At 40.2% G+C, this 22,870-nt stretch overlaps 1 protein-coding gene across 4 annotated transcripts in view; it reads right to left on the reverse strand.

The window, feature by feature from the left end:
• The window catches only part of LOC137665946 (ubiquitin-conjugating enzyme E2 E2), a 232,273-nt gene extending 209,661 nt beyond the window's left edge, over positions 1-22,612 (reverse strand). Inside the window, exons 1-3 of one of the 4 annotated variants that reach the window (XM_068405466.1) lie at positions 22,367-22,612; positions 17,818-18,001; positions 9,275-9,325 (exon numbers count right to left, since the gene is read on the reverse strand). In XM_068405466.1, the coding sequence (XP_068261567.1) occupies positions 9,275-9,325; positions 17,818-17,993 (227 nt within the window). In that variant the 5' untranslated portion in view covers positions 17,994-18,001; positions 22,367-22,612. Of the gene's footprint in view, positions 1-9,274; positions 9,326-17,817; positions 18,007-22,324 lie in introns of all 4 variants that reach the window. The other 3 variants (XM_068405462.1, XM_068405463.1, XM_068405465.1) reach the window with 3 other exon arrangements.
• Positions 22,613-22,870: the final 258 nt, after the last annotated feature.

Here is a 22,870-nt window from a genome sequence, read left to right on the forward strand (position 1 = left end):
CTAAGATCCAAATTTCATAAAGGTTATACTAAGTTTTAAATAAAAAAATCCCACAACACCCAAACCAGAAAAAACCTTGAGGAATTTAAGCGTTGTCAGTTGTGTCAAGTGTTACTCAAAGAGTAACTGCTGTAACTGTGTACCACTTATTCTTCAAATATAACTCAATCTCCTAAATTAAGCGCAAACCCTTATACTTCAGTCTTAGCTACAGAGTCACTATCTTGGCCTCCACAATATTTACAACATTAAAAGGCTAAAAGTGTCAAGAAAGCATATTATCACTCACCTATAGCCTTCTCTAGGCACAGTATGCATTTGAAGTTAATAAAGGCCACATAAATATGGCTTTTGTGCAGAGCAGACAGTAAATTATGTATTTAATTACGTATTTCTCCCTAAAAAACAGAAACAGTTGGCTCTCTGCTATTTTTGTTAACATTAATCAGAGGAAACTTCAGATTCTGGCATAAATTTGACTATCGTATAAAAGGTAATATTTAAAATACATAATGCCTTACCACACAAACACGAGCTGCCATATGTGAGGCACTGCTAAGCATGGTTTCTATTAAGCCGATACACAGTAACTGGCTTCTTTCCAAGCAACATGGAAGTGTTTAAAAAACCCTGTTTAATCCAATTCCACAGCTTTGAAACAAAAATAAATTAAAGTGCTGCAAGAACTGTTAAAATGAAAAATTAAAGGCATGTAAATAAGTGAAAAAAAATTGTCAGAGAAAATGAAAACAAAGATTATTTCAAGTAGATATCTTAATTGTAATTAGCAACATTTGGCATGTGTTATGATATGATTCAAAGCTGCAGCCAATTAGATACCCCAAAAAGCTCATAACAAAGCTGCAAATGTGTAACTACAGCGTAAATAAGTTTTATTGCACACCAAGAAAACAGCACCCAGATCAATTTCATAGTTTGTTTCCAAAATGCTGTAAAGGATGCCCTGTTACTAGTTCATGACTTTTTAGTCTTAAACTGCAGCTTTTCTGACAGGATACTTTGGAAAACAATTTCATTAAATTCAGACTATTAATTGTAAATCTGTACACATTCCATGTATACCAAGAATAAAAGATAAATTACAGCATTACCGTAGACTGTCATGCCTATGTAAAAACAAAACAAAACCAGCAACAACAACAAAAAGCCAAAACAAACAAACAAACAAAACCCCAAAAGAATAAAGTGCATAAGTTAACAGCTGTTAAAAAGCTGTAGAATTGTGGTATTGGAACTGAGAAAGACTCATTTTTTAAAACAGAATTCCAAGGAGAAAGGAAAACACTATTTTTTCTTTGGAAGGAATAAGAGGTACACAATGGCATTCAGGAAATAACATGAATTTGTCAGATGCTTTTTAAAAGTTTTCTTAAAAAGGAAATAATTTTTAAGTATTACATGGAAGATCAGAGTTCAAATTCTGATCAAATGCAGGTGTGCTGAAGACAACAGCATTAGGCACTTCTGAGATTGTGCCATTTATTTAAGGAAACAAATACTTCATTATCAGTAATGCTGTCAGTCCCAACCAACAGACAAAGTACCTTCCATTTCCCCCCATTTATTCAATAATGAGTAATTTACTAAAGGGTAATGAGTTGCTAATAAAAGCATGTTTCTTACATGATGTATCATGAAATGGCAGTGACTGCTTGTTCAGTGCAATAGTACCTACTACAGTCACTTTCAAATTACTCTGCTCTATCAAATTTCTGTGAAGCAATTGATCCTTACATAGTTTTTATACAAGACACCTACATTTAGAAAAAAATCAGGAAAAAGCCCCACAGAAACAGCTAAGTGAATTTAAGAGCTACATAACACATTTAGATATTTCTTTGCAAAGTCTTCTAACGATGTGAAGTATCACCCAAAGTCATTTTGTTTCCCTTGCTGGCAAGCAATGACTGTTTATTTAACACATTTATTTTAGGGTTTGGTGGGGGAAGAGTTTTTTTTGGTGTTTTATGAGGGCTGTATTGAGGAGATTACAAAAACGTGCACATATAATATCAGTTTTATGTTATAAACCCAATGTTATAAACCCAATTCAGGCTCGCAGGGAAAAAAAAAAAAAAAAAACCAGCTTTGCTTAGCTATGTAGGAGAGGGCAAAAGAAATGTCTATGAAAGGTAGTTTGAAAAATTCTGGAGCAGAAAGGATTGGGGACTGCACTTGTACTTCCTTGGAGACCAACTTACAAAGACCAGCTACAACTTGATCTGAAACCACTGGAAGAAAATTTCTCTGTTCAGAATTCCCCACGCTAAAAGCATCAAAGTGCTTCTTTTTATCCTTGTTGCAGCCCTCCACTCTACCTTCCCCACACTTGCAATTTAAACTAGAGCTTTACTAATCTTGTACATTAAGCAAGGATCCCTTTCCACGTCTATCACAGCCTCCTTTTTGGGCACGTTTCTGCCCTGTCCCGCTTCAAGGAACGTGTGATTGTCATGACCCCTCCTCACGCCCCAATCTCCACTCTTTCCCTGCTTCAGCTGTCCCATGGAATGCACGCTGGCATCCCCCTGACCTGCCAAATCTGCACGCACACAGCACTCCCTGAAGTACTCTTATTCTTCTCTAATACTATTTTCTCTTTTCTTTTCCTCCTGGGAGAGAAGTTGTCATCATTCGGAAACTGGGAGAACTGGCAGAAGTCATGTGGAGGTATTGTTATGCTGGGAGGTATTAATGGGTGTTGTCTGCCAGTTCCTTACTTCAGCATCAGTGAGTGAAGCTGCTGGCCCTGGCAAGCAGCCAGTGGCAGGCTCCTTTTATTGCCTTTTTTTTTTTCCTCCCTCTCCCATCTTCATGAAAGTCGCTAAGGTTTCTAGCCACCAACGCCTGCAATACATCCTGAAGCTTTTGAGTGCTGCATCTAATCAATCCTAAAATCACCACACGACCACAAGCAGTAATGGAATCAAGTAGATATTCAGAATTCAGTTTATTCAATGAAAAAAAAAAAACCAATTCATTGCTGTCTAATAATTTTTCATATCAAACATACATTTTCAAAGATATCAGATCACTAAAGAAACATCAGCTAGATTTTAGATAGCCTTCCAAGTACACTGCATCTTGATGCACAGAAGACTCATGAAAAGAAACATCTGTGTGTTATTTTTTAAAAACAGATGCTTTGTGAACTATATGACAATGAAAGGTCTAGAGTCACTTTTACAGTGAAAACAAATAGATATTTAAAAAAAAATTTTTAGTACAGTTACATGCTTCAGACCTTAAAGCACAAGTGACACTGTCCTGCACTGTCTTAAAAGAATAGCTAAAGGAATTAAAAGGTTACATATTAAAAAGTAACCTGACACTTTTCATCCGAGATACTTCAAGGTACCAAGGTAATAAATCTAAAAAACCCATCAGTTATTAAAAAAAAAAGCAAGCTAACTCAAGTGATAAAATATAGTATAGTTGCTATTATAAAATATAATCCCAGTGTGATCATTAATTTGCATGGTTTTGGAACATGTTTCAGGCTGCTTTTGAAGAAGAAAGGGAATAAAAATTAAAAAATAAAGCAGTTGCAGTGAGCACTCAAATACATTTTACATTAATTCTTATCCTCAAATGAATGTTAATACATCATAGATTTAAAAACAGGATTCTGCACATTAATATCAATACGCTAATATGCTACCTTTTTGATTAAGCTTTGCTATTTGCTGTGAACTCTTAAGAGGCCTAGCCAGGCAGAGTTATATACAATTTTCTGTGTCACATTTTCTCTAGAAGGTTATAGAAAACTCGCAGCAGATCAAAGAAAGCCTATACAGGCAGAAGGTAAACTCCATGGGTAACGCAATGTGACGGGAAGAGAGCCCAGATTCACACCAAGGAAGCTGGAAATGTTTGTGAGCAAAAGCGTTCAAAGAAAGCATTCCTTATCCCAGTTTCCATCCCGCTCACACATTAGCATCATGTGAATCCCAGACATGCGCCTATGGCAACAGATTGATGTATCCCTAACTCAAACAATCAAAATCACTGATCACAAGTTCTTTTAAAATAAAAATATAAGCTGCTAGCTCTTGTGGATTTTTTTCCACTTGAATTTTGTACCCAGGTCCTCCTTCAGTGAAATCCCTATAAGAAGCAGGATTAAGCCTTTCTTTAGCCAGACGAGCCACCACACTCCCACACTCCTTCTAAGTGATATGACAACCATGAGTGTGATGCCAATTACCCTTTGCGCTTTCAGAGTTTTATGAAGGAAACAGCAAATAAAGACACACTGTTCTGTGCCTATGCTGCCTTAAATTTTCTTCTTTGGTTACAGAACAAGGAAGCACCTCACTGAAGTAGCCTGTGCGTTCTGCACAAAAGCAAAAAGAACTCAACAGGCATCTAAAGGTAGTGAAATAGGTAGTGGACACTACTTAAGTGGATGGAGAGTTGCTGAGCAAGTGCTTAATGCTACCAAAATCATTAAGTAAACTCTCTGTGCAAGCTGAAGGAGACTAACCAAAAGAGAAGCAAATTAAGGTTGAGCAAATTGCATTAAAACCAGAATCCTTCCAGCACCCAAGAGGAATCGTTTTTGCAGTTTGCATTTGGAGAAGTCATTACTCTGCTTTCTCCAAATATTTCCACATTTATTCAAATATTTTAAGGAAACATATACAACCAAGATTATTCAGCCACACCCCCCAAGTCAAACTGATGTTGTGAGCACATGACCTAAAAAACTGTAAGGCATCTCTTTGCTCACGTTGGAAAGCTATGTGAGTGTTCCATGTGCACATGTGTGTGTGTGCACAGATGGAAGAGGGGAAAACTTCCCTAACAAGTTCCTTGAGCGAGAGGGAAGGAAGAAGACTTGAATAGGCCAGGGCAGCATGACAGATACTTGCTGTACCTGCTGCTCTAAGTCCCTACACCTCTATCTCTCTGCATCGTAGAGCAAGGCTGACGATCTTCTCACTGTCAGTCTTCCCATGAAATTGTGCTAAGATTTGTTTTCTGCTCCTGACACTTGTGCCATCTCCTTAGCTTTAAAGTAGCGCTAGACAAGAGTTTAAACAAATGGCCCCAAGAACCGTAACTTAAATTGATGGAATTCACATAATCCCTTAGAGTTGTGAAGATCACAGCCTCACCATTTCAGCAAAAACTGAGCCAGAGCAATATTGAACGGGAACATCAGACTCCATACAGTCATTAATGGCACAAGAGACATCCAGAAGGCATGCTGACCTCTCTCCCTAAGCAAAGCTGAATGATTTGCCATTCCACTTGGCTCTTCTCTACATCACCCCCCCAAAAAAATGTGGTTTAAGTCTTTTTAGTGTGATTAGGTTTCACGAGCAAAATACTAGGATCAGATATGTTGGTTGTTTCTCAATTTTGCAGAAAATACAGTAAGCAAGGAATTAACATGATTCCAAGCTAACAGAAGAGAGAAGACTACATGCAGGATATTCAGTTGATAGTTTTGTAACGGGAACCGGTCAATTTGCCCACTAAGCTGCGCGGCCCTTTAAAGTATATTTCTGAGCCTCAGGCATCACCCATATTGCTACAGGGGAAAAGAAATAAAATGTATACACATAAAAGCAATTGCAGTAAATACAGAGAAAAGAGAAGAATGGTGACAAATATGCTAGAGAACATTAAAAGAAAAGACCAAGAGGAAGATAGGGATCTACAGTGACTTAATAGGAAAATTTTGAGCAGTTGCTCCAAGTGGCGTCCAGAGAGAGCTGCTATTTGCTTTGTGCAGGCTCTCCGTGTTTTCAGCTGCTAAGTTCACATTGAAAGAAGCTAAAAATACATTAAATACTTTCCAAATATTATTTTCCCATGTAAGCAATTGGTGTAAGTTGCCACAGAGATGTTCTCTTGCCAGTGAGAAGGGAAATAGTATACAATGCTGACAATAGAAGTTGTATTCTACAAAATCTATTGTCTTGGACAAGATGCAGTCCAAAATATAGGAAAGTTTGAAAAGGCATTATTTTAGCTACAAGAATTCCCAACTATTCCCCTCTTCCAGCAAGGCAATATATGAAAATGATAGTTAAAGATGAGGTTTTTATCAACTGTGAGAAAGGGCATACTCTGCACTACTCAGAGGCATAATATGTGCAGCATTTCTAGCAATCAGCCTTTGGTATTTCAATGAAGAGGAAAAAAAGAAGAGTGGCAAACATCTACAATTTAGGTATACTGTCGCCTGACAAACTGAAGTCTCACAATGCTGTAGATTTAAAATACAAATGTATCTGCTTAGCATTCAGCACTTTCCTTTGACAGTAAATTCAGCTCTATGCAGAAGTAAAGGGGCGGGGGGGAAGGAATGGGACACAACACATACCAAAAAGCATCCAGTTCTTTCTGTTAAATGTGAAGTATAACAGGCTTTTTTATGGCATGCCTTCCTCCAAAAATAGCAATGATTACACTGCTCAACTCCCACATGCCCCCCAGCTTGACTTTTTGACACTTAGAACATTATACATTCTCAGTCCTGAGGAACGATCCAAAGTTTGGGGAGTCGAGAGGACTCTTGCCATTGCCAAAAACCCAAACTACAGAATATGAAATATAACACCTAGGGAGGCAGGCAACTCCGATTTCTTACAAAGTCAAATCTTTTAAAGCCAAACATTACAGATTTTTTAGGAACTCTGAAATCCACAGCTTTCCATAGTTTTGGAAAGATGCCGCAAGTCATAGCATTGATAATCTGCCAATTACAAGCCACATGTGTAAGCAAGACTTTTTTTTGTCTTCCAGACAAAAAAGAAGATTATACAGCCTATTCTCTTTGTGGGGATGAGGCAGGGGAAGTGTTAAGATTGCAGCTGCTGCAGAAGTGGAAGCTGCAACTCCCCTGGAGCTTGTTCTGACTGTGTAGCCTAGCATGCCATTAAGGGATGCTACTGTACTACAGATACTGTTCCATTTTGGGTTTTTTCCTGAATGAGACAAACCTGAATCTTTGGCCTGCTGTAGTTAATTGAAAGTCTTGCAACACATCTTGCAATGTTCCACCCAAGTTCCAATTCAGTTCATTATCCTGCCTATCAGAACTTCCTAAATAACTACTTAAGAGAGTATTCTTGAATAACACAGCTTTCTTTCACGTCTTCTGTGACATTTAGTTTTCAGATTTATCACATTCCTATTGCCCAACCATGATTTATTTTATATATAAAAGAGGACACATAAGGTAGGTAAGCTGGAATCACAATCATTTCAGGCAGCCTACATCTGTAAGGAACTTATCTTTACGAAATATGGGTTTTTTTAATAGAAAATCTAACACCTCTTATAACAATGATCTAAATTTCACTAAAAACAAGAAAGGATGTATCAATATTTTAGGGTAAGATATACTGTACTATAGCTTGGCTTTCTTCATTATGCTGAAGGATCATGTCTGGCTGATGTATTTATTTTGTAATGTTTAACTATAACGGAAAATAGATGAAGTTCAAATGAAAACACTGCTTAGACTATGTCAACAGAGCATAAAACTAAATGAAGTGATTCTGTATTGACTATAAAAACATTTGCTAATAGTGAAGTTACTAATGGTTATCTATCAAGATCACAACATGAAATAATTCTGCATCTTAAGAACTGTGTTAAAGCAGAAGACACACGAAGTTAGATGTAATTTTTTGATTTTGCAAAACAGCATCATGCAGTGCACTTCATTGCCATTTTATCATTAGCGTAAATAATTTAAAAAAAAACAGGAAATCTCCAGCTCACTTTTTTTAATTGCAAGTCACCAAAAGGCTTTCCACTAAGACAGCAAATGCTCACTTTACACTCACTAGCAAAAGAAAATCAAATAACAGTATCTTGTATACTGAAACAACTGCTTTGTTACAAAGAGAAGGATTCAGAAAACTGGAACAAATGACACTGCTGTAAAAACTATAAGCCTTTTAGACTCAGTTCAAAGCCTTATGCATTCTTCTACAACAGAATGAAGTTTTACATTCATCTCAGCAAATCAATCCACTAATAGGCATCAGTCATCAACACCTAAGTAAAGATCTGCCATTTGAAACAGCTTTGATGTGATTGAAGACTCACACACAGTCGTAAGTATGACAGAACAGCTTAGCTATTAAAATGTTTTATCTAGCAAAGAACCGTTCATCCTAAATGACTGAAACACTCTTTGAACGCTATTATTGCGAGGCTACTTCACTACATAGCCACTTGACTTATATCTTGAGATCCAGCACAACCACATCAAATCTTGTTAGAATATTTTCTCACACATACTTTTGTCAAGAGACCAAAACAATAAAGCTGACTGTCATTTTTACTACCAGTTGCTTAGTTAATTCGATACTGAAACGTACTGGGATTCATTACAAAAGCTGCATGCAATCAGCCATTTCTATCAATCTTGCTTTTTAATGCACTAATAGAATGAATCCCACTAACCACATCAGTTGAAATGGGTTGGCAGGACTGGGTGGAAGCGATTCCTCTGCACGGAGCCCGACCTCGCACGGCGAGAGGTGCGGTGGCAGGGGCTCCTTTAAGCAGCGCAGCCCTGGCCCCGCTCCAGCACTGACCATATGTCAAGCTGACAGATAAGAAGCCCCAGACAGCCATCTGAAAACAACTGTATACCCCTGGCCACCAGGCAGCCAGGGTTTCTAGGCCTACCTCATTACTCATTTCAAAGCCAATTTTAAACACACTGAAAGTAAACATAACTGACAAAAAAAACCCTACCCAAAACACAAGCACAAAGTCATTACTAGAAAGGCTATGCAATGATACACTCTATTTCAGGAAGTTTCCACTGGATATTGTAATTGATCACCAGAAACACTGTCGGAAGATTAATAATAGTGTGTGCCTATAACATTTTTATTTCTCCATTATATTCACAGCGTGTTAACAATTTGCAAGAAAAAGGAATCAAACATACCAGCAACTGCCACCAAGATTACATTTTACAGAATCAAACAAAATGCTATTGATTTAATACCTCAAATGAAGGGTGATTTGATTTTTAGCCTGTATCTATTAACACATTGTAGAGTCCATCAGTTTTTACCATTACTTTTGCTATCAGGAAGTATATCATATCAATTCCTTGTATGTAGGCATTATCTATCAGCTTTTATTCCAAAATTACTAAGTAATTAGCAAAAAGGAATAGCTAAAATTTACTCCAGTCCCCTGTACAATTTCCATAGTTCCATATATTCCATTTCTATATTCCAAATTAATAAAATCCAGGTGAACTTACCTACAGTTTGGAGGAGGGTCTAATGTAATTTCTGCAAGTTCTTTCTGAATCCTTAAGAAAAAAAAAATATATTATCAGGACTTTCTTGCAATATATTTCTTTCAACTTTATGAACACTTCTACAGCAATCAATAGTAATAAAATATAATTCTTATAATTTCTGATGGAAAGCTGATGCTATAAGGTTTCATGAAACTGCTCAAGAAAATGTTGAACTAAAAATCATTACAAGGCGTTAGTCCTTCACACATGCATGATGTTACATTTGTCCTTGTTGAATTTCACGAGTTCCCTGTCAACCCTCTCTTGCAGCCTGCTGAGGTCCCTCTGAGCAGTAGCCCTGACCCTGTGTGTACCAACTGTTCCCCTGAACTTGTTGTCATCTGCAAACTTGAGAGTGCGGTCTGCCATATCCTCCAGGTCACTGATAAAGCCTTGAAGCTGGACAGGTCCAGTCCAGGTCCTGGCAGTACTGCACTCCTTACAGGCATCCTGCTGCAGGTCTTCCTCCAGGCAGAGCAACTCCGTTGTTAAGGATTTCTCGATATTCCCAGGCTGATGATACGCTCATGCCAAGTCCCTGAATTCCTGTTCTCTGCCACGTCTGGCAACGTGGGCTCTTTTCTGTTACACCAGCATCTGCACAAGAGCAAGTATATCCCCCTCAGAAGAAATTTAAACATGCAGAATAGGAGTTTACAGAGTTCCCAAAGGAACTTGGAGGAGTTTATAGTTCCCAAAGACTTGCCAGAGCATGATGCCTTAAGCAGGGCTGCAATGGCCACCTTCCCTATAAACTACACCCAAGGCTTCTTTATAGGCTGCTTCAGTGCAAAACCATGAACATTTAGAAGGAGGAAGGAAAAGAAAAACAGTTCAATGTACCCTCAGTATTTTCTTCTTTCCTTCTCCTTCACAGGATTTCATGTACAGGAGCAGACTGCTATTCCTGTTATTCCCTACATTAAGAAAGAAAACCTGTGTGATAACACCACTCCAATTCCTCAGATACGTGCCCAAGCCACGACCCAAAAGTTCAGGCCTGACCTGAAGTACACACATATCTTTTTAAAAATTACTGCCACCCATTTTGTACATAAATACAAAGGAAATGGTATATCAAAATAAACATTTGGGTATATTGGCATATATAACATAAAAATGAGCAGTTTAATTCTCTATAAAATGTTACGATCCAAACACAATCTTACATGCTAAGGAGTCTCACAGCCACTATCAAAATTCCCCTTATGCCACTAAGAGTTGATTTTATGGCTATAACAAATAAATGAACCAAAGGCAGCAGAAGAACTAGCCTGAACGAGAAACTCCAATCCTTTGTCATTCACACTTTGAAATAATTAGGCCATACATAAGCAAGATTTGTAGGTAGAAGTAATAATTGTTCATTAGACCAGCTGATATCGCTGAAAGGATAAAAACACTCTTTCAGATGCTTTGCTTTCCTTCTAACTTCTATGCACCCCAACCCTCCATACACACACACTAGTTACTCCTGTAGAGGGGGAGAAATTCAATGTTTATTTGCTTTTTCTACTCATTGAAATATTTACATCTCCAGTACATAGAATTTCCCCCATAAATATCATTCCTTTCTTGTAAAAATACAAGCACAGGCTGCTTAATCAATATTTGCAGAATGTCATTGTAGTAACACTGAAAATCCACCACATTTTTTAAAAGGAAAAATCTGATTAGTGAAGTCTAAGCACAACAGACATGTTGCTTTTAAAAAGTTGCTCCATTTAAACAATCCTAACAGTTCACACCTTTTAGAAGGGAGACCGTACAAGTGTGGGAGATGCTTAAAATATTTCTTCTGTATATGAAAAATTTCTACTGTGTTTTTGAAATTTACACGATCACAAATTCAAATCATGGACAACCTAGGTAGCATGGAATCTTCAATTTCATGTTTTATGGGTTGTTTTGCTTTTTTCTGCCTTTTGGGAAGTTACAGAATGATGGCATTGAACTTCTACAGAGTCAGGGATTATTCCTTTGCTTTACATATAGCAGTAACAGCAGGTAATATTTCGTTGCATTACAATGAGTCTGAGACACATCAAGAACGGATTGACAAGTGCAGTTTAAGTCCTAGATCAAAAATCTTATATTCCTCCTCCTAAATCCTAACCCATGTCCCTTCCATTCTGAAAACAAGAGGGTACAGAGCTCTCTCCTTTTCTCCCTCTGTTCTAGTTCAACCCCAAATTTCTAACTTCTAATGCCAAGAGCACTAAAAAGGTCCTTTCTCAAGCTTCTCCTGTGATTGAGCAAACAAGAAAAAATACCTTTCTGCTTCAAGTGACAAAAATTGATCAGATGGTACTTTCTATTTATGTCCAAAGGTCCTAATTGCTTTTGCAAGCATCTAAGATAGAGATGTTTCATTCATGATTATTTTTATGCAAACAAGATAGAACATATTAATACAATACTGTCCATCAATTGCTCCTCAGCAAGCTGTCCGTGTTTATTCTACTCTGTGGCATCCCAAACAAGAATTAATATATACACCTTACACCTCTTTTATTGCAACCTTAATTTACTTTGCATTCATGCTGAGAGCACGTTCATGAACAGTTTCTGTAGAGCAGCTGACACGCATAGGTTGTTCACATGTCACTGCATTCAAAGTTACAATTAAATCATCAGACAACATCCCAGAGAGCCTTGCACTGATAGAGACCTCCAATGTGCAAGCTGGCCTTTGTCTGCATGAGTTATTCCACTGCTCTGCATTTGTTTCATATCTCCATTGAGTTGCCTTCAGAATCTGGCATAGGAGAGGATATGCCTCACTTCCTTCGCTGAGCACAGAGGGTTCACCACGAGAATATGCGGCCTCTGGCAACAAAACATTTTTTGCAGGGTCCTTTCTGGATCTCTTTCTTTGGATTTTCTGCCTCAGTACATATGTCTAGCTACGTCAGACAGGAAAAAAGACTCTAACTTAAAATCATTATACATATCCAGTTTATATTTAAACTAATGACATACTGGTTTACTATATATTGGGAAGTGGGGTGACAGTAGGGGGAGAAGCCCTTGCTAGTAATCAAAGCCCTGGGCTGTACACATAGGACATTTAATTTGCAATGTCAGATCTGATACTCTTTGGTCCTAAAGAAGTCATTTGACCCCCCTCTCTCTCATACATATATCTATACATATGAAAATATTTTTCCCCTCCATTTTACTAACAGAAAAGAACAAACATAGTTGCCTTCCAGTAATAGTGCAAAGGTTAATCTACCCCTAAATTCCACGTATTTACTACCGTTCCAAGCCTAGGGGGACTGTGTGTTGTTTCCTTCATGAAAAAATTAAAGTTCTCTAAAGCTACGAGAGAACTGAACATGTCAGAGGATTTCCCAATATAAGTAATAGGAAAAGAAGCAAAACAAAGGACTATACGGCAATGAGCTATTTTTACCACACCTACTTTTCTAAAATACACGCCTCTTTACCCATAAATGAACCAATACTCCATCCTGAAGCATATGCTATTTAGAAAATACTAAGGAATGCAATCACTGGTATGTATTTCAATCTTACATAAACTGTGACTGAGCAGGAAATTGATCTAAAGATGGTTAGATTCGTGCTGGAGGAAAAGAAATATTCTCGCCTCCATACTAGATGTACAATATATGACAAAGATATTTCTTACAAGAAAAAGCACTCCATATTTTGCCGTCATATTCAACATGCTAAATATCATCCCCAGATTCCTTGAAAGTAGTGCTGTGATAAAATTATCTGAGAAAAAAAAAGGGAAAAAAAGCACGTATTTTTATTTTGTTGAATTTCAAACAAATTTAATCTTTCCTTTGTGCTATTCCTTAAGGTTGTAACTTCTTTCAATAAAGGAAATAAAATATTACAATCAAAGTTTTAAAGTTCACAATTCATTGTAGGCACAGATATTTATAAAAAAAATTCCAGGACTGGACAGAAAGATTGACAGATTTTCAAGTATCAACTTCAGAAGCCAAGCAAAACAACACATTTATTTGTTGAGCTACTGTGTCAGCCAAGAATGGTTACACTTCTCTCAATCCAAAGGTCATGCTAAGATTTGCTACTTAAGAGGTAACAAGATGCCTGCTGTTTTCAAGGACAGCAATTCAATTCCACTTCTGAACTGTAATTGTGATATGCAGCGAGTTTCTCAGTCTTGAGATGTTAGGTAAGAAAGGTTGCTATTTAAGGTGATGCCCTCTGGGTGAGGAAAATTGAAGGACCAGTACACTGTATGAATGACATACACTGTAAGCTATTACACCTGAATAGCAGCTACTCCTAGAAGTATTAACAGAGGATGGCGCATGACAGCATTCTGCCTTCTTGATGCCATCTATAGCGATGCTAACAGAAGAAACTCTATATCCTAAAAACAAAAATCTTACTCAAACATGAATTCAAGTGGTTCCATATAGCCTCCATAATTAGATCATTTTGGAAAGCGGCAAGCTGCAGGAGTAGTATATTCATACATAAAACATTGTAGCAATTTACTTTTACACGACCAAAAGTCAGCACACTGCTAAATCTTGATTTATATAAAACCTAATGCTACTGAAAATTCTTTAAGTCCAGCTGACTACATAAACATACAAATAAAAAGCAGAAGTATTCCAAATACAAATACACAAATCTTCATCCTAATCCAAGATATACAATAGGTCTCATAACGTAATCTAAAAATACTGTGACTACAATTCCATATGCATGAAAAAGCTTTCCAAGTGAGAAAAAGCGACTTCCAAATTCAGGTTAGAATCAAGTCTGTAGTCTGTGACTTTAGCACCAGTGCTACGTTAACTTGCTGGTGTTCTCTGCTCTAAACAGGAATTAAGGAATCTTGACCAAAGCCACAACTGCAGTATACTCCGTTGTTTGGGGTTTTTACTGATTTTAGCAGAGTTGACTCCTTTAACTATAATGGAATTATTAGAAGGAATTGCATAGTGAAACACTTAAGTGAAGATTATTGTGACTTTAGAGTAATGCCATACAAAGCTACAGAATTCAAAAGTTAGAAAAGGAGAAAAGTCGCTAAGCATATATTCAGTCTTTTTCTACTAGGAGAGCTGAATTACTTCAATTTATTTCAATTTTTAAAAGATCGCTTTTTTAACCTGGTCAAGAACAACATTCCCATTGAAGGAGTATAGCCTTATTCCTGCACTACTTTTCACTTCTAATGAACAAAAATAATAATATTACTATGAAGGTATTTTATATAGACAGTTTCTATAATACTTCTCACATATTGAGGACTCTATGCCATTTTTCCTTCCTCATGCTACTCCTTTCCTTTTTATCCTCTACTTCAACTTCTGATTTTCCTTTCTTAAGGCATTACCGATTTTCATAGAATAGTTTGGGTGAGAAGGGACCTTTAAAGGTCGTCTAGTCCAACCCCCCTGCAATGAGCAGGGACACCTTCAACTAGATCAGGTTGCTCAGAGCCCCATCCAACCTGACCTCGAATGTTTCAGGGATGAGGCATCTACCACTTCTCTGGGCAACCTGTTCCAGTGTTTCACCATCCTCATTGTAAAAAATTTCTTCCTTATATCTAGTCTGAATCTACTCTCCTTTAGTTTAAAACCATTACCCCTTGTCCTATCACTACAGGCCCTGCTGAAAACTCTGTACCCGTCTTTCTTATAGGCCCCCTTTAAGTATTGAAAGGCTGAAATAAGGTCTCTGCAGAGCCTTCTCTTCTCCAGGCTGAACAACCCCAACTCTTCTCAGCCTTTTTTCACAGGAGAGGTGTTCCATCCCTCTGATCATTTTTGTGGCCCTCCTCTGGACCCACTCCAACAAGTCCATGTCTTTCCTGTGCTGAGGACTCCAGGGCTGGATGCAGTACTGTAGCTGGGGTCTCACGAGAGTGGAGGAGAGGGGCAGAAACACCTCCCTCGATCTGCTGGCCACACTGCTTTTCATGCAGCCCAGGATACGGTTGGCTTTCTAGGCTGTGAGCGCACATTGCTGGCTCATGTCCAGCTTTTTATCCACCATTACCCTCAAGCCCTTTCTCTGCAGGGCTGCTCTCAATTTCTTCACCCCCCAGCCCTTATTGATACTGGGGATTGCCCTGACCCAGGTGCAGGACCTTGCACTTGGCCTTTTTGAACCTCATGAGGTTCACACAGGCCCACTTCTTGAGCTTGTCCAGGTCCCTCTGGATGGCATCCCATCCCTCAGGCACGTCAACCACACCACTCAGCTTGGTGTCATCTGCAAACTTGCTCAGGGTACACTCGATCCCTCCATCTATGTCATTGGTGAAGACATTAAACAGTATCGGTCCCACTAAGGACCCCTGATGGACACCACTTGTCACTGATCTCCATCTGGACATTGAGCCGTTGATCACTACCCTCTGGATGCAACCATCCAACCAATTCCTCATTCACCAAACAGTCCAGCCATCAAATCCCTTTAATTTTAATTAAAAAGCAAAAGAAACAAAGCTTGTAATATGAAAACCTGGCCAAATTAAGAATGTTTATAGAAACGTAAACCCAATTCTAATACAGTGACAAACTACTGAATACTAAGAAAAAAAATACTATGATACTATTAAAAACCCTGTTAACTATAACTATGTCGCTCTGATCCTTCCACAAAGTGCTATGACAACCAGCACTCCTAAAATACATTTTTTTCAAAAATATTATTGTGCACATATCTACAGAACTCCTATAAATCATCTCAGCTTTTAAAATGCATAATCAAAGGCTTTCCTTCAATATTAGTACACATGTGAAACTGGCTTTAGAGTCTAACTAACTGGCAAACATACTGATGTCAGCAACTGGCATAATTAGTTTCAGCAGAACCATAAGCAGATATGATTAAACTTTAAAAGGTTTAAGTAATTTTATCACTGTGAAATGCATGTTGATAAAAGCTCTAGGCTTTGAAGATACAAAGCAAAGATTAATAGACCAATTTCTGACATATCATTATTAATTTTTTAATAGGATAGTGTCCACAGGCCCTTGTCAGAATTGTGGCATCATTACATTAGGCATTGTACAAAGTTCAGAACACATAGACTCTTTTCTAAAGACATTAAAAACTGTTTTTATGACCTTAAAAGTCATGACTAGTCCAATATTCCTAATATTTAAAAAATAACAATAGCAGAAAGCAGACAAAAGAGAAGAAGCCCAGAAACCATAACAGCTGTGAGGATTAACTATATGAATAACATTACGGTTTGAAGTGAAAGCTGTTGGGTTTTTTTCCCTTTTAGTCATAAAAGGAAACATGGGCAAGCTTTGCTGGCCATCCTGTAAGTGATATGACTACGTATTCTCCTAACAGTGTCATAGTAGGAATAGGTCTTTAGAAAGCATTTCACCGGTGAAGAAAAAAAAGAAGAAAGGCTAGCTGAAGGGAAGGTGCCTATGGCAGAAGAAAGCATGACAATACCTCACTGGAAAGACAGAAGAGACTTCAGTTCAGAAAAGTACATAAAAGGTAAGGGACAGATTAAGCCAAGACAAAGACCTGAATCCTGGAAAGATGTACACACATGTTTATATATTGGTATTTACGGACTCCTACTACATGCATATGTTACAAATTCTGGTAATAGGGCCTTGATGCTTCTGCTTTACCACAGCACCATAGTGGCACAACTCCAATGGTTTTTCTTGTAGTTTACATGGCCTTGAATTAGCAAAGAAACAGGATTTGGGAATTCTGCATCAGGACAGTCTGCAGAATTGGTCTCTTGTCAGATCATTTTAAAGGTGTTTTTTAACTTCAATCACTACAATCCCATTCGAATTCTGTTGCCTAGACTAACACCCCTACGTGTACTAATGGAGCAACACTAAGCTGTAAATTCCTTCTGTCTGGTCCAAGCAAGACAATTGTTATCTGGAGATTGACATGATAGCATAGAATAATTTAAATAGTTATTCTACAAATCCACATTTCCTCTCAAGCAGAAAAGAGAAGGAAAAGAAATGGGTATTAAAACAGACCACAGTTTAAAGTAATGAAACCAACATGCATTTGTTTTTCACTCAAATATTTCTGACCTGACCATCTGGGAAAAGAAAACGCAGTACTTTACAGCAATAGGTATTACGGTAGTCCTAACATGCTGAGTTACTGAACTGTCTGAAATGTTTATGGTTAATTAACTGTAAGTTACACTGACAAGTTTCAACATCAGTCATACATACACACACAGAGATATATTTTATAAGGCTACAAAACTGTCTGAGTTTTACTAGCAATAAAAAAATGTCAGCTTTTATCATGCAAGCTACTATTAAAACCATGTGAAAGAGCCACTCTGTCAAAGAAAGGAAAAAAGTATACAGGTCTCGTTATTGTGACCAGTCTCAAAAGGCTATTACACTGACATAGTACTGTTATAATAAAACAATAAGAAAATTAATATACTGAGTCAATACATATATCTGATGGGCAGCTGAAAAAAAAGAAAGCAAAATAAACAGCCAGAAAGAACACTGTACCTTTTAGCACTAGTTGACAGTTTAGCAGCTGTTTTGCTTGATATTTTGCCCTCTTTTTTCTTGGGTTGAACTTGCTCCCTTTCTTGTTCCTGCTGAACACCTTCACGCTGATCTCCATCAGAGCTGCCTCCACTAGTGCTTGGACTATCATCAACTCTCTGCCCCTCTGTAGACATGGCAGGTGCTGCACTGAACAAAGAACAAACAACAAGTTACCTTTTCAGAAGAAACTGTCCAATAGAATTTCTTACATGCTTTAAGGAAATAACACACGATATTTATGTCTTTGTCTTAATACACAATGCTTGTGTTACAGTGCTTCAGTAAACTTAGAACTGAGGAGTTTTGCCATACGAATCTTAACAATAATTCAGGAGTTACTAGTTATAAGCCCCATACCAAATAAATAATAAACCCTTATGCATATATATGAAAAGCATGTTATTGTAGTTAAGCAGGAAACATAATTCTGCAAGTATAACACCATTCACTGTGAATGACATTTTTCAACCGCTTGGCAATATCACGAGTTAGCTATCTCACCACTGTGCCACCGGTTCAAATCTAGCACCGTTTGTCAAAACCTGAGAGCTATTACTATCTTAAGACTCTCCGTTATCCCATATGAAATACAACTGTGGGCTCATTCCAAGTCTATAATGTGGGTTTCCACATTACAAAATCCACATCTTGGCACACTCGATGGAAACATTCACAGAAGCAAAAGGCACCAACACAGGACTGTTTGTATTTACTAAAACGGTACACTTCTAGAGCGGTAAGCACACTGGTAAGGGATATAAGGAAGTTTTTTCCTGACAAATTCTGTTCAGGCAACAGGAGGCAACAAAGCTGTCGGAGAACACGAGCGACAAGAAATCTCAGTGTATCTCAGAAGTCAAGTTAATGTTTTATTTGCACACTTCTGATACTAGTTAGCTATTTTCATTTCTTCCTTCATTTTAAATAGTATAACAATACGCTGACAGATGAGGAATTACAAGCCCACTGTTACAGCTGTCATGACTTCTCAAACTGTTCTAATGAAGGGCAGATGTCCATGAAAAACTCTTACTGAATTAGCGTATGTGGTGGCAACGACTGTTAGAAAATTTTACAAAAAAAACCCCAACAAACCCAAACCAGAAGGTCTTTCCTTTAACTCCAAACCTGCAGTTTATATATGTATTTTATACATCCTCCTCTAGAGACTTTAATAAAACAACCACCTTCAAAGCACACAGGCCCAAACGTTACTTGCTTACACCCACACAATCCCCACGTATCTCGGTGGTTTTCTGATCGAATCTGTCTGAATCAAGAATTTGCTCTTTCATACACAAAGAGTTTTAAATTGCTGTGAACTTCGACTTGGTTTTCCTTTCACCTATGTACAGACACCATCACAATTAAGAACAAAACTATTCACCTTGACTATTACATGTTTTAATACTCTCTCAAGGGAGCATAACGAGATTGCAGGTTCAGATTCAACCATGCTCATTCAGTAGATTAAACAAAGTTCATCTCCCTGCACATATTTATGGAAAGAGACAGCAAAGGCAAAGTAAAGTAATATCAATGCCAACAGGGTTATGTTGAAAAGGATGCTTTTTAAAAAGGCCGTAAGTGTTCTAGTTATAGCTGCATGTAAGAAAGCAGCTCTTCTGCAAAAGCCTTACCAAGATCTAATTCTATCAAATAGTACACAACGTGAAGCGGAAGAACTAATCTTTTCAGGCATTATTGACACAATCCAACTAACTTCAGGAGGCATTAGATCTTTTTTGTCTAATTTATGAAGCTATACTGAAAAGGAAATCTGGAAGTATGGCATCTCTTTAAAAGGTTTAGATGCTAAAAGAAATAGCAAGTGATAGATATGGGACTAGGTTTCCCTTAATCAGCTTAATCTGCATTTTGGATTTTATTATGGAAAAGAATATTTTATAAATATGTTTTCATATATAAATTTATATAAAAACACATGACCTAGCCTGCTCATTGAAGCAACTGAAATAATGCATAGCTTGTGTCCCAAAATTAAAAGTAAAAAATTGTTCAGTCTTAGAGAACAATTTTTCCTACGGTACAGCTACATTATATTTAACATAACTCTTGTATTTACACAGGTTAATGTTTAGATATTTACATCCTGGTTGTCAGATTTTAAGATAAAAGCAACAGAAGATTTAGAGGTAATAAAACACAAAAGTATCATATTCTGACAAGTCAAAATATGCATTTAATAACTATAATGTAATTTTGATAGTAGGTACCCATTTTCTCTCATCTTTTTTTACAACACTTTTGATGGTCTCTATTTACTCTATATTTTAGTTCTGTTCTTTGCTTAATACATCTAATTTTAAAGAGAAAAATTCTCTTCACAATGTGCATAGGCTTTAACACTGCAGGCCAGAAAGTTAAAAGCATATTTAATAAAGCCTATATGCACAGGACATCTGTTGTGAATAATCTTGGCTATAAATACTACTATTATCCAAAACCAACTGTATTCACTTCATCAGTTCAGGTTACTATCCAGCAGACAAACACTGTAACAGTAGCCCAGAGCATATAATTACAGTAACATGTAATGCCAGTATTTACAACAGGAAAATGCTTAAATCTGTCATTTGATGTCTGGCTAGTTTCTTGGGCTTTTTCCCCTCTCCTTCTCTCTCTGTTCCCCTTTCTAACATCCAGGCCGTTCCTTCCACGCCCTCTCCTCACGGTATCTGCAATTCTAGGAATTTTGCATAGCTCAAGGGATGCTCAATATCACGGTAAAAGTGTGTTTTAAAGGGCCTGAAGTCAGACACTTCAAACGTGGTCAAACTTAAAAGACAAACAAACACATGAACAAATAAGAGAATGGAGGAAAAAAAAAATCCACCGAGGGGATGACACTGTTAGGAAAACATTTCACTGCCACGAACGCAGACAGAAATACAAGATACTCCTTGACTCTGGACAGCCATGAGTGCCTTTGCAACTGTCACATGCAATGAGGAAAGACACACGATGTCCAGGTCCCCGGCTGCCAGGCTGTTCTACATTCAGACGAGGGTTGCTAACCTCCCTGCTGTTGCGCTGAGAAAAATGAGCAGAGGGGACAGAGGAAGGAGTGAAAGGGGACTAAAGAGTCTCTCCATTAACATGAGATGATTCAGCAGAGATACAGATTACAAGTGTAACCACAACTACCAATTCTAAGTGAAGAGTGTACAAAAGATCCTGCTTCTGTGATATGTATCCACTGGCACCTTCTCCTCCCACCTCAAAAGGGAAAAAAAACCCACAACAAAAAAAACCAACCACCACCACCCCTCAGAAGAAAAATAATCCAGCAGTCAGGGACAGAGAGATCCCAGCAATGTGCAGATGGGTCCCAAGGGCGGCAGAGCTAGCGATGATGTCTTTCTAAAGCGGTCTTAATTTCCTATAAGCCAAGATAAATTGAATATTTCTGCAGGGTCCACGAAGAGCAGAAACAGCAGCAGCCGCCTTACTTCATCTTCATTAGACACCGTACAGGGCAAAAGGACCAAAACACCACAGGAGGGGACGCAGAAGGAGCCCGGTTTGTGGCCGGGCAGGGGCACCGGGCGGGACGGGACGGCACCCCGGGCTCCCACGGCCCCACCGCCGCGGTGGGCACACGGGCGACCCGCCCGTCGGGGAGACCCAGCGTGAGGCATCGGGTACCGGGGGGGGTATGGGCACCCCCTAAACGCCACACGCACCCCGCACCCCCCCGGGCGAGCAGGCGGCGGCCAGGCCGGGGTGAGAAGTAGGAGAGAGCCGGGGAGAGGAGGAGGAGGAGACTGCGAGAGGAAGACGTCGGGGGCACAAGAGGGAAGGGAGGGGGCTGGGCTGCGGGGCTCATCGGGGCGCTCCGGGGCGGGGGGGGGGGGGTAGTGCCCCTCCCGAGGGGCTCCAGTCCCGGTCACCCACCGCTGCGGCGGGGGGGGGTGTGTGGGGATGGTGTTCCCCGGGGGGTTCGGTCATGGGGGGGTGGGGGAGGTAGGGGGTACCGCGGCGCCGGAGCGACCCAGGGGCGCAGCGAGTGCCGCGGGGACCAAGGCATGGGCGGGGGAAGCGGGGGTGGCCGCTGCTCCGGGGCAAGCAGGACAGACGGACAGGGAAGAGTTATTGAAGGGGTGTGGGGGTGCTGGGGAGCAATGGAGGCTGGACCGATGCCCGGGGGAGGGATGGAGCAGGGGGGAGCGGTGGCAGAGATGCCGAGGTGGCAGGGGGCGGCCAAGACTGTTGCTAAGAAAGGGCACGGCCGGGGATGACAAGGGGGGAAAAGGGGGTCCCGGGCAGCGCCGGGGGGCTGCGGAGGGGGGACGGAAGGTGAAGGATAAAGGTAGAGACCGAGGGTCGCAGTTAAACCGGGGGGGGGGGGCTGCCGTGAGGGAGGGGTGGCAGGGACGGGGGGGCAAGAGCCTGGCGGGGGGAGGGGAGGCAGGCGGGGACCGAAGCCGGGGCAGAGATGTACCTCGGGAGGGACGGGGCGGGCGGAGGGGGGCACAGCTGCTACCTGCAGGCGAGCGCAGGTCTCCTTCTCTCTCTCTCTCTCTCTCTCGCTGGTGCCGGGCACAGGCTGCGGGACAATCCGACGCGGTCGCCCCGACTCCGGCCGGCCGCGGGGCTGGAAAGGGGCTGCAGCCGCTCACTGAGTCATGAGCCCGCTCCCCCGCGCTCCTCGCCCTCCTCCGCCTTCCCCCTCTCTTCTGAGGAGCAGCGGCGGCCGCTCCCGCAGCCGCCTCTCCCGCCGCCGCCGCTCCTGCCCCCGCTGCCCGAACAGAAGTGAAGCTGCTGCCGCGCGCGCGCGCGCGCCCCCGCCGCCGCCTCCGCGCGCGAGCGTGCACCCGCCCTCCCGGCCAGCTAGCGCCGCGCGCGCGCCCGCCAGCCAGCCAATTAGCCCGGGCGCTCGCGCTCTGCCAAGGGAGGGGCGGGGTGGGCGGGCGCGCGCGCGCTTTCGGCGAGGGGGCGGGCAGGGATGGGGCGCGGGCGCGCGCCCGCCGGGGCCCGTGGAGGCCGC

This window comes from Nyctibius grandis, chromosome 7 (genome assembly GCF_013368605.1).
Source record: "Nyctibius grandis isolate bNycGra1 chromosome 7, bNycGra1.pri, whole genome shotgun sequence".
In the NCBI taxonomy this organism is placed as follows: Eukaryota; Metazoa; Chordata; class Aves; order Nyctibiiformes; family Nyctibiidae; genus Nyctibius; species Nyctibius grandis.